This window comes from Pholcus phalangioides, unplaced genomic scaffold (assembly GCF_987345545.1).
Source record: "Pholcus phalangioides strain wild (caught in Gottingen) unplaced genomic scaffold, Ppha-v1.0 ptg000004l_1, whole genome shotgun sequence".
NCBI classification, from domain to species: Eukaryota; Metazoa; Arthropoda; class Arachnida; order Araneae; family Pholcidae; genus Pholcus; species Pholcus phalangioides.
The window spans coordinates 49,414,838-49,428,077 of NW_028301597.1; the positions used below are offsets into that span (position 1 = coordinate 49,414,838).

Consider the following 13,240-nt stretch of genomic DNA (forward strand, 5'->3'; position numbering starts at 1 on the left):
CAGGGCAGATGCTATTCTAACCGTGGTGCAGCTTGTTCCTGGATAATGTAGAAAAGACAGTCCGAAAAATAGCTCTGCCCAAGCAAAGCATATAAGACTGGCCAGACAGTGGGAACAATTCATTATATGCGAAGAGAGACGGATCGATATTTGCTATTTTTAGCTTTTGTTTTAGTTGGGAAAAATTACTACGGTTGGGGGGGGGGGGAATCCGGCTCTTTTTTTTACTTAGTATAGTGGCACCATCTGCTGTGAAAGTTTGAAAAAATACTATTGGAAGGGTGCGTATGCACGCGTACGGCATTCTACTTTCTCAACTTTCAAATCTGGTAACCCTATTGTGGATTGTCGGTCTTTCAAACCGAGCACAACTTCAATCAATCGCCATGGGCAGTTTAATACAGACTGAGTTTTGCCGGAAGTGTGAGTAAGCGTACACAGCAGTCTGAGTGCATATATATACATGTATATATATATTGCTCTCTTTGGCGAGACCTTTTAACTGAGGTGATCGGCTTACATTTGTGCCTTGAAGTTGGGAACCACAGAAAACCAGCTTCAGCTGACCACTACTGTGGCAATGGTGGGGTTTGAACCCGCGCGTGTCCGTCACTGACCACTCCACCGCCACAGCGGCCCCTTCGTTGTGGTGGTCGAGTGACGGACTTCGAAGCCTACTGGCAACATGTGTATCTTTCCAAGCACTTGTCCAATGTAACCTAAATTTTCTGTCCTCTTGCCTGGGAGTGGCCTTTTGGTGCTTAATGCTCCGGGTGTCGCACAACTCTTCTACCATGGCCTAAACCCTCTCGGTAATCATCTTATATCCCTTATAGAAACAGAACGGGGGGGTGGGGGGTGGGGGGTCATGGTCGATTTCAGGTCCTCGCGATGCGAGTCCGTCACGATCACCCCAGCGACGCATTCGCTGAAGAAATTCAACATGACCATAATCAATGGTCTTCAGCGAGGCTGGACCAGCCTAAAACCTGGCTAAAGACTTTTGGTTTCGACTTCGGAAATTTTTTATCAATTAGAACTAACCCGATTTGGCGCGTAAAAAATCCAAGAAAGTAAGTTTTTTTCCCCAAAATTTCCACAGTTGAATGATTGTTCGGAAAAACCACCACCCACTAAAGAAAGTCTTGTCTAGGGGATGTTGGAAAAACTCACGGATCATCCACTGCCATTCGTTTATTCCTCGCAATTTTGAGGTGATCTTGGTCAGGGCCGGGCTTAGGAATTTCGCGGCCCGGTGCAGAAACATTTTTGCGGCCCCCCTCCAAACATTTTTATGGAGTCGCTCCCTAACTTTTCGAGTTGCGAACATAAATCTTATAGGGGAAAGAGTTGTTTAAAAAAATTAATTACACTTATTTTTTCATTATTTCAGGAACGCGTTGATAGTTGAGATCTCAATCAATAGAGCCCAGAAGTTTAGGCACTAAAAATGGCATTTACTATTATGGAAAGAAGGGAGAAATAACTAAAAACTTATAGTTATAATGACTGCATTATATCATCCGAGTGAAATTGATTGCAGGCCCATAATACAGGGCCGTAACTGGGGCGGCAATTTTAAGTGGAACAAAGAACACCGTTATAAAATTATCAAATTTTAAAGTTGTGGGAGTGGCAAAAATCCTAGTTATGGAATTGCGTAATAAAGTATTTTATGTCTCTCAGGTCAATATCAGGGCCATCATTAACAGATGCGGAGTTCGAAAAGAAAATTATTTGTGGGGCTTCTTTCTGGGTTTACACTCACTGGAATGGCGTAGAATCGCTGCAGATCTGAAGATGTGCTACAAACTAGTCCACCAAATTGTTTATCTACCATCGAGAGAGCCTTTCTTTGAGATCATAGACAGGCGAGTTAACCTACGTCGGCATCGCTTCCAAATAAGAATACCAACGGCCAGAAGGGATTGCTTTTTCCACGGATATAGATGCCGTGTGGCAAGAATATGGAACAGTCTTCCATCAGAACTTGTATGTGCCTCCTACGCAAGATTTGCTTCCACTATTGGCGATTTCGACCTGGCTCCGTATGCGAAGTGCTTCCCGTACTGACTATTATTTTTTTTTTTTTCTTCCAGTATAAGTGCATTTCATGCCTTCTGGGGTTATTGTAAGTAAATTCTTCGAGTTGCGAATAATTATCGTTTGTTTGTTGTATTATTTGGAATAATTACTATCGTTTCTACAGTAGAAACGTAAGTTCCTTGTTCTATTGTTGTAAAAAATTTAAATTTTTTTTTATATTCCCACATATGCGGGATTCCTCCAAGCACGGGGGTCCTGTGTGAAACATCTATCGTATACCTCTTGAGGGCTACTCTGGTCAATTTAATCGTATACCAAAAACTATGCAAAATATATAGCCATGGTTGTTTGCAGTGCATGTATGGTGCAAAAAAAAAAAAGAAAATCGAAACAACATGGGCCCCACAGCTCTGTCTTTTCCTACTTCGCCGAGTCATGACGTCAACTGATGACCACTTGGAATGATCATCTGTAGCTCAATGCAGTCCAATGCCTTAGTGGGACATCTAATGTAAAACATGCGGAGTAGCAAAAACTTCTAATTTTCCTCTGCTTTTGTAGCATAGACGTGGTGTTTCAATTGAACGCAGCCCTAATACCCATTGCACCCACAAGAGCGGGGCTGACAGGGCTCCAGCCGGGAACCCGAGACGATTCTTACCACTTTGTTTTTTCACGCAATAAATTCACTACTTTGGGGCCTGTGAAACATCTGACAAGGAGGCCCGCCAAATATCCCAGCCTGGGAACGCTACTGCAGGATGTGGGGGCCATATGCCAACACCATCTCGTCAAAGTAAAGTTAACTCATACAACACCACGTCCCCTATCGCTCGGATCACTTTGGCTGCAGTTATAGTGGAGCGAATAGGTTAAGCGGTACGGGAGGTGCGACTAGGAAGAAAGAATGCATAAGAGTGGAGGATGATACGTGCGCGCATAGTAGAAGACGATATAGAAAATGGCTGGAGAGGGAGGTTGTGAAATGTAATGGTGTGATGATGACCCCTACGCAGAAGAGGGAAGAAAAAAAAAGGAGAACGGACCAGTCAGCAGATAGCAAAAATCAGCAGGTCGAGGTGAAAACAAACATGTTTGTTCGACTCCCGCACCTGGTTGAGTAGCCTCTTTCTATTCTTTGTCGCCCTCCTCGAGTATATGCGGTGTACAACAGTTTCGTCGCTAGTCGCTATTATGCCACTCCTGTACCTTGTGGTCACTTCACTGTGTTTTATTCCTCCATCGCGTTTAAATGGAGCTGAAACTGGGGGGGGGGGGTTTCAGAATACTTTCTGATGAAAATTAATACCAAGAATTGGAAAAATTAAAAAAAAACATTTCTTTTGTTCTCAATGCTCAAAATATCCAAGCTTTACATATTACGGCCTCTGAAATGCACCAATAAACTTAAAACTATGGTAAAATAGGCATTTATGGCACAAAAAGTCATTTTTATAAGAAAGCTTGAAAATAGGCAAAAAACGCATTTAAGGCATTTTTTAACATCTGGGCTCTAGTAATCAAACACAACCCATTGAGAGGAAATTGCATTTCAATTAATTTGGCAAACATTTATAAATGATTAATAATAATTAGTGTCGTCCACCTGCTGAGGTTCGAATCATATTGAACAGGCATACATTTCTGACGTACTTTTAAAGCGTTTCATCATATTTATCAAATAAATGTTGCGATTCGATACAAAGCCGTAAAATAAAGAAAAACATTTTTAAACAAATTAGAACTGTATTTGAAAATGTAGGTTAGTGTAAAATTACTACAGTATATTCTGCTTATAACGTACCCACTGCGAAAGTTTTCTCGCTTAGTACGATTTATTTTCGTAATCCTAACTTTTTATTAACACTTATCGAAATTTCCCATTTAAAGCGCTTTCTCTCCTGCAACGTTTTTCATGATGATTTTTTGGAAAACGCTGTAAGTGGGATTCATTGTATATGAGCTCTTCAATGTTATAACTTGTTTAAAAACAAGAGTTTCTTGCTACAAATAAAATTAAAGATTGCAATCTCAATATTTGAATATTCAAATTCGAAATTCAAAAAGACGCTCTGGTATAGGCTGTCGAATATTAACACTAGTTAAGAACAGCCTAAACTCATGGGTAGAGATACAGAGGGGAGGGGGGGGGCATGGCGGGGTAATGCTCCCCCCCCCCCAGTGCCAATGACGGAGCCGTCATTGGCACTTTTTTTTCTTTGTTAATATAGCCCTGTTATTCTTTAATGGCAGAAAGAAAGGCCATACTTTTTTCAGGGGTACAGAATGCTACCCCCATCTGCATACTCTTTTCCTCCTTTAAAATAAGTTAACGCCATACCTAATAACACTAAAAATGATATTATAAGGTCTTTAAACTGAAAGCGTCCTTTCACAATCAATAGTACATAGTTTAATGGGAAAAAAATTAAATTTTAAAATCAAAAATTTCCAAAACATCTGCTGAAAAAAATAAGGGTTTCGTTTGGAAAAATTGCGGCCCTTGAAATTTGGCGCCCCGGTGCGACCGCACCTTTCGCACCCCCCCTAAGTCCGGCCCTGATCCTTGTGATAATTAGCATTTTTGCTTGTCTGTGGCATTGTTTTTGGCGATAGTTGGTAATATACCCGTATGTTTTTACTAAAAATATGGTCATGCTAGTAATACACTAACGGCGCTGACTTCTGAAGGGAACAGTACCGTTTTAAGTGTTTACATCAGATTTCTCGCAAGTCAAGACCGTCTGTATTGTTATTTTGAATTTGCCATCGGCTCGCGCCTGAATTGGAATCTATTTTAAATCTTATATCGGGTTTGAATTACTTGCCTGTTTTTGACGAAAGATTTCGCGCAAAGGAGAGAGAACCATGAAGAAAGCGAGATCGGGATCCTTGGGGTGAGATATTATCATATACATATTTAACCATATTTATTATTATTATTATTACATGCTTTGTTTATAATCATGTGCAGTAAAACATGCCTCCCCAACCTTCCCACAAGGACAGGGCTAATAGGTCCCTGTGGCTCCGGGCATGGCCCCTACAAGAGCGGGACTGACAGGGCTCTAGCCCAGCTGCAAGATGTGGGGGCCATGGCAGTAAGGCTGAGCACGTAGTGGAACGAAGAGATACGCAATGCAAGAATTGTGACTAGGAAGAAGCAGTTGCAGGGGAGGGGGAAGAAAGAGATGCCCACACATAGTCAAGGAAGAGAAAAATGGAGAAAAGGGCTGGAGGGTGTTATGAAATTTAAGGGTGTGATGATGATGATGATCCTCCTGGAGCGGGGGGGGGGCGGAAGAAAAAAAAGGAAAGGAAATGGACCAATCGGCAGATCGAGGTATGTTGAACTTGTGTACCTTGTTGAGTGGCCTCTTTCCCTCCTTCGCCTTACTTCTTGAGTGAGTGCAGTGTAGAACAAACAATACGCACGACCTAAAAGAATTCTATTTGGGAGTCATCTTTCTTCCCTAGGAAACTGGCAATTCGGAGAAGTGGCCTATTAATCAGGGCCTTAGGAAGGGAAAGGGGATCAAGTTACTGTCATCCCTAACCTGAATACAGGTTTCCTTCCAAAATGTTAGAAAATATCCAAATGTTTTATTAACATTAACAACCTAGTAACATCTCAACCCTTTTTTGTCCCATGTTCCCCCCTTTAGACTATATTAGGCTATCTTCTTGTGCCCCCCCCCCCCTGTCGTACCCAGGGTGCCTATATTCATCTAGGAGCAAGACCCTTTTCTACTTATTGAATTTAGTCAAAACAAAATTTACAATGAGGAAAAATTTCGAAATAAAATCGATCTATGTATCTCTGTAACCCTGGCCACAGATCTGGTAGAGAATAGGGTGGGGTGTGATCATTCCCCTTTGAGAGCTGAATGATGTAGGGGGAAAAACAAGGTTTGTGTAAAAAATGACAATCCAATGAACCTACGGAAGGACTATAAATAGGTTCTCCAGACACATCATCCTGGGTCAGTGCCTACCTTGGGCTAGAGTTCTGTGAGCTTCCTTCTCCCACCCCTTTTCGTGGCTCCCCTTTCCATCTGATTTTCACCCGTGTTCTCCTTAGAATATCCTAGGACAGCAGGTTTAATCTATTATATAAATTTGGACCTGCTCCCTGAAAGAAATTTCTGTCTACGGCCCTGCTATTGATAGAGGTGAATTAATTTTTATGGGAAATTTAGAACCAAAAAATATTTACCCCCATTGTGAGTTTCACCTTTTTTTTTTTTATAGATATTGCCTAATTTAGATACTTCGTCACCTGGGGCAGACGAAGCTTTCTGGTGCCTCCCCACCAACCCAGACTGAATCAGCCAGTGGCACCTGAACCTGCAGTGTTGCGGGAGTTCCCACAGTGTTTTGTAGAAATGTCCCCAGACGTGTTCCAGAAATCAAAATTTGCTTGAATTCCAAGGATGTCTTAAGCACATCCTGGGCTCCTATGCAAAGTGATTTTTCGGAGGCACCCCTCCCCCTCTTACCTGACTAGAAATGCCTGCCTACCGATCTAAAGGGTGAGCTTACAAATTTGTGATTTCTAATTTCACTAAGATTTTAGCCCCGTGATGTCACAATTTTTTGCTTGCCAAAAATCGCCAACTTCATGAAAATTCAAGGTGGCCACCACAGGTTATCTGCAATTTCATGACAAAGAAAATGTTGGCCATGGGATTCATCAAATCATTTCGATTAGAAGTACCTGTTCCGGCAAACCTAATGCCAACCAAATTTTTTTATGCCGATTGCTGTTTGAAACCATTTTAACAGCACAAAAAAACTGAGGTAATCTATTGATGGAAAGAAAAAATAAATTTTTATCTGATTCAAGAGCGTTCATCCATGAAAAATTTAAAAAACTCATGATAGTGAAACCTATGGTGTTGGCTATAATATGAATTTAAAATGACACTAAAGTAGATAAGGATGGCATGTTGGTTTGAGGAAACATTCTTGTTGCCAATGAAAAAATATTAAAAAAGCCAATTTCATAATCTGTTGATGACAAAAAACATCTCGAATTTCCCACCACCTTGCTTACTAAATTTTAGTCAGTTTACATTTTTGACTTTGAAAATTTGTAAGCAAATCTCATTTTTATGAAGCCCTTGTTGAACTTTGGAGTTGCCAGATTGTGCTGTTTTCCCTCCAATTTAGGCTAGTTTGAAAAAGATTCAGCTGGAAATTTTTGGCTTTGGTGGGTGGAGCTATTTTTTGGAAACTTTTGCTAACAGGTTTGGTATAGCAAATTTATAGCCCCCCCCCCCCCCGTCTATTACATACTAATCCTATGTTGTGTGTAAGTTGTATCTACTCTACCTAGCATAATGCCAGTGATGTTTGATGAGGGTGTGAAATTCTATATTTACTCCGCAACTTACATACCATACATACAGAACTTGCATAGCTATTCTCCTTCTGCTTGAAATGTTAGTGTAAACCTTTTGTATCCGAGGTGTTCATCACATTTCAAGTTGATTTACTTACTAATCAAGCCTTTATTCTCTTTCTAGATCAATAACGGAGAATTATTCCCAACCAACAAAAAAGTCTTACTTCATACTGTCTTGTCCATCATCACCTAGTAAGATCATTTTTATGTTACAAAACAAAATCGCTGATATCTGAAATAGTTCTCATTCCTGTTTAGTTTTGATATTGAATCACAGATTACCAGGACTTGACTCATGTAACGATATATTGCTAAAAAAAGGTCCTTTGCTTGAAAAAACACAATGCTTGCCAGCCTGTTAAAGCTTCATATTCTATAGATGCCAATGCTTCAGAATTCCCAAAGCCTTATCAAAATCTTCCTGTCAGAAACCAGATTCTTTCAATTTTTCATCTCTTTATAGAAAAAAACCTAAAAATCTTCTAATTGTGCTTTTCTTGAATGAGAAATTCCTAAAGAGAAAATACTTTTTCCCAGTCTTTTGCAATCCCAGGCTGACCATGTTTTCTCAAAAGAAAGAATGGGAAATTCGGATTTCAAGTATGGGGAATCTGCAGTTGTTGCCAAATATGATGCCAAAATGTAAGCAAAGTTGCCAGTTACTGCTAAAATCACAAAAAAAAAAAAAAAAATCTTCGGTGGCTAGAAATGAAGTGCTACAAATCACAGTGGATTAAAATGAACTCTATGAAAAAAAAATGTTAGTAATGTGAATATGTCAGATACAATACACTACTGTATTCATATTTATAGCTTTAATTTTCTTTTATAAGTTGGTAAAATAATTTTTACTGTTGGTTTCAGTGCAGCATAAAAAATTCAAGTAGGCTTTATTAAAAATGTCGATTAAAAAAACTATAAATTTTTATTTAAACATTTGAGACAGAAAAATATGGGAAAACACATGTCATATGATCACAGTCATTCAGGTCTGATTTGCTTCAGTTCTTAATTACACATCCCTCTAAATTTGAGACCCTTATCTATAGGCTGGCTAGACCATAATCTAGGCTTACGCTCACAGCGTGCCCCCCCCCTCTTCCCGTGTAACTCTGTAAACATACACAAACATCAACACAGAATTGTTCAAGGATTATTATGCCGTAATTATGAGCGGTTACATGCTGCATCATTCGCAGAATTATTTGAAATTTTATTGGGCCAGTTCCATCAGAATAACCCTTTGAATTTAGCGAACGGTTTCACAAACCATTCAATCAAAAATAATAATAATGTTAAAGAAAATTAACAGAAAATATTTTCTTTGGTATTACAAAATGCTTTGTTTTTCAAAAAATGTTTTTCATTTTCTAGGTTCATCTAGAAATTCAGACAAACGACAGGCAGACTGTATTAAGGTAAATACACAGTATTTTGTGTACTGTTTATTTTTTTAATTGAAATGATAGGATGTCGCTGTATATGTATATCACTCTCATCAAGATTTTTCTTATGACTCTTTTCTTCTTCCTTTCTTTGCAAAATTACAAATTAACCAGTAGTTCTTTTATTTTTATTTTATTTTTATTTATATTGACACCCTAACTCTGGCAACATAAATACAGTCAAACCATGATTTAACAAATTGAATGAAATTGACAATTTTATTTGTGAAATCGAGAAAATCGTTTAAATTTGGGTCAAACACTGATCAGAAGCACTCCACACTCGATGCAGCAATATTTAAAATGGTGAAAAAAAAGGTGAAATACTTTCATTGTATTGCTGTGTATATTATAACTTATTATTGATAATGATTGAAAAAAATATGTAAATTATTTACCCTTAAGCAGGGCTTAACAGAGTGCAAAAAAAAAAAAAAAAAAAATCTAGGTGCCAGGAAAATATTTTTTCCTTAATGTTTGGCTATAGGGACCACACATTTTTTTTCCAGAGAAAAACAGATCCTAACGGGGCCGTCATTTCAACTTTTTCCGGGAGGGCAAACTTTTTCCAGGGGGGGGGGGGGGCAAAGAACATGTACTCAATGTATTTATAATTTATATATAATATATATATACCATTTTTTGTGTATTTTCAAAAGCCGGGGGCAACCCCCCCAAATGACAGGCTGAGTCCTAACCTAAAATAACATTTCTTTCTCTCACTTTTTCGAAGACATAGCAATCCCCTTCCATGTTGATAGATAAACATATAAATTCCAAAAATTTTGTGATGTTATAACTAATTTAGTAACCACAAATAGAAAATTTTAGGTGCCAATCCAAAATTTTTTAGTTCGTATGGCTACCTGGGATATGTCAAGCCTGAACTTAAGAATGGAGTAAGGATTCATGCAAAAATTGCTGGTTATAAATTTGTTTGGTATTCTAATGTTTTCATTGAATTCTGTTGAAATTGTCTTTTTTTTTTTCGCTAACTGAAAAACACTTTTTTTTCAGATGAACGGATATTCTTAACTTGTCAAGAGCACAAGCTTGAAATAACTTTATTTCTTTATTAATATCTTAACATGAGGAAAGTACAATAGTATTGGTGTAAACCGATTGGCCATAGAAACCTTCCCAGTTACAAAATGGCTTTGTTGCTTCCTTTACTCAAAAAAGGACAGAATCTTCTGCTCGCTTTTTTTTAAAATCTCTAAAGAAGAGCTGAAAGATCTCTAAAGATTTCAGAGAAAAATTTGTGAGTTTTTTACCCAAAAATATGCTCTAATGCATCTTTTGGAGCAAAAATTAATATAAGATGGCCTTATTTAAAAAAAATTTCATTTTGAAAGAATTTTTATAACCTTTAAAAGTTTCAAAAATCTTTCACTACAAAACCTTTGATAAACCAACCAACCAAGCAAAACCTCACAGAAGCGAGGAATCAAAAGTTGTCATTATAATGTGATTATGTCAAAAATAGTTTTGTTTTAAATGTTTTGGGCAATGAAAACTGTTAATTATTTAAAACTTACTATTTGTAAAGTTTTTCTCATTATTTGGAATAAAAAGGAATATTCTTTCGATTATTCCCCAAATCTTTCATTCGGGAGAATATGCCCAGAATATTCTTGCATTCATCACTGGTTTACTGGTTGCTGCTTTACCAAACACCAACTCCGGTCATATATCGCCATACAGCAATTTCTAACTAGAGGAGTTGGGTGGGAAATGAAGGCTCCATCCATCGGTGGTCGCCTCAGGTGTGGAATGTAAAAAAATTGCTTCTAACGTTCTATGCCGGGATTCAAACCCATGGACCTTGATGGTAACCTTCATAGTGGAAGATGAGCATCTTACCACAGCCCCACTCGGGCACCCGGTTTACTGGTTGTAAAAAAGTAATAATAGTCTATAAAATTTGTGGCATTTGGCCAAGAATCTGCTAGTTCTATCGGGTTTTCTCTTATTGGAATTCACTCATCTGAGTGAATTTTTATACTACCATTTACTTATATTAATGAATGTAGATGAGAGCAATAGCGTTTTTTCTACTGTAATAACTATATCTCAGCTTCTCATATTTGTTTATTCACTTGTATCTTTTTTATTAGCAAATTGATAGTCTGCAGAAAGAGAACTTTTCCTTAAAGCTCCAGTTGCAGTTTTTAGAAAGAAAAGCTGTTGACTCGGAAAAAGATCTGGCTGAAATCCTGAAGCATGTAAGTATTAATTGAGAAACAGTTATATATATATAGAGAGAGGGGGGGGGGGTTTAAAATTAAAATTCTAGTTTTTTCTTTTTTTTATGCAATAAAACATCTCAAAACAAGTATCGTAACCTCTTAGTTAAAAAAAACATTGAGGCATATAGTACTTTTTTATTATGATAAGTCACTTGCAATTCATTGGTTATCATTTGTTTATTAAAGTTGATTTGAATGAAAATTTGAAATAAAATCTCACCTTTAGTGTAGGGTGACCAGATGAAGTGCCTGAAAAATCAGGACAAATCCCAGGAATCATTGTTAAATACCGGGACATCCATTAGTTATAACTGGGACATTTTCAAAACTCTCATTTGGTGAACATTACAGTTTAAAAATGCAAACTAACAAATACATTGCAAAAATATTATCACACTACTTCTACACAGAGATACAAAAACGAGTAGAGCATTGAGATGGAAGCCAAGGTTGTCAAACGTCCCTTATATACATGATTGAAGGGTGTATGCCATGAAAGGTGAGATGTGTTTCATTTTATACTCATGAATTACTAGATGGTAGGGTGGGGGAGTGGGGGGACTTATGTACAGTACTCTTAGTCTCATATTATAACGCCTATGCTTCTAGGAACGGTCGACCCTCTGTTTATGAACTTACTACTTGTAATTTGTTCCAGAAATCAGTTCGTAAACTGAATTGTTCATAAACTGAAATGGTGTTTCCCCTCCCCCATAGGAATCAATGTAAAAATGATTAATTTGTTTCAAGGACTCCAAATATTTTTGGTGTGAACTTTGACAGCAGTGCTTTGCGCTGAAGTGCATAATGTAAAATCGATTCAAATCATCAGATTAACACTGAAAACACTTTTCCCCAGCAGAGAGAGACAATCCCAACCTTATGAGAAAACAGACTTATATCCCATATTGGAGCAAAAGCGAGACCATGTCTGGTTTCTTTAATTCTGCAAACCTCTCTTTTGTGGACAATGGGTGGGACAAAAAAATTTATCCATAAAAGAGGGGTGTCTGTTAAGAGGGATTTTACTGTCTCATTTATAATATCAGTGTCAAAGTTCTTGGCATTTTTGCCTGTACAGCAATCTGGCCACAATTCCTTCAAAACTGAATTCACATTTTTGTAAGTCACTTCCTGCTAATCAGTATAATCAATATGTATACTGCCACATCAATAACAGCTATCAGCGATGTGGTACATATTAACATGGTAAAATATAAAGGTGAAATAACAAATTCCCAGCATAATATATAATGTAGCTAAAATTTAAATTGGAAAAATATTGAAAATAATTCTATTTCATTGTGCAAGCAAAAACTGGGCAAACAGGCTTCCTGAAAACAGTTTTTGGGACAGGGTGAAAAATAGCGAAAAACCAGGACATCTGGCTACCCTACTCCAGTGAAACCATTTTTTCTCCTCCAATTATCCATCTTATTGGGTATTTACACATACACACACAGGATACATTGAATATATGTGGGGAGGCATATATATATATCGTAACAAGTCCAAGGTTCATTTATATTTAGAGATTGGACTTCCCTGTTCAACTTAGGCCGTCCTAGGCACCACATTCGCTCACCTATTAAGATGTCACCATGAATGTATATAGTGAAACATATCACAAGGAAGTGGTTATTCAAACTTCACCTGGGTGTCTGAAACTGGAATTGTTAGCAGGGCTGTCTCAGGAGTATCATGGGTCCCTGAGCCAAGTTTACCCAAGCCTCATATTTTTCTGATGCCCTACTAAGCAAATTCTCGAAAAATTCAACTACTTCTCATTTTTCTAAAGCCCCTTGCCGTGCTTGGGTGGGCCCATGCGTTAAGACGGCACTGGTTGTTAGAAAAATCTCTGTCCTTACTGATTAGAAGCATACTGTGGAATGCTTGCTTGAATTAAATTTTTATGTGTCCCTCTTCAAAATTTTGGTATTTCAGTAAACGTCAGTGACAATTCTATTTTTACTTAACTGTTCATGCCCCTCCACATACATTCTTCTGTGGAATTTCTGCTGAATTGGTATATGTCGGAATGTGTGTTCTGAGTTGTATGCGACCCCTAACTTATTTATGGTGTTAGAGTTGTG

The 13,240-nt window shown here is 37.9% G+C and overlaps 1 protein-coding gene across 1 annotated transcript in view; it reads left to right on the top strand.

The window, feature by feature from the left end:
* The first annotated feature begins 4,782 nt into the window (after positions 1–4,782).
* Positions 4,783–13,240, top strand: part of LOC149087789 (uncharacterized) — a 35,244-nt gene continuing 26,786 nt past the window's right edge. The window contains exons 1-4 of the mRNA XM_089231699.1: positions 4,783–4,943; positions 7,575–7,645; positions 8,828–8,871; positions 11,016–11,123. Coding sequence (XP_089087825.1) covers positions 4,915–4,943; positions 7,575–7,645; positions 8,828–8,871; positions 11,016–11,123 — 252 coding nt within the window. The 5' untranslated portion in view covers positions 4,783–4,914. The remainder of the gene's footprint in view (positions 4,944–7,574; positions 7,646–8,827; positions 8,872–11,015; positions 11,124–13,240) is intronic.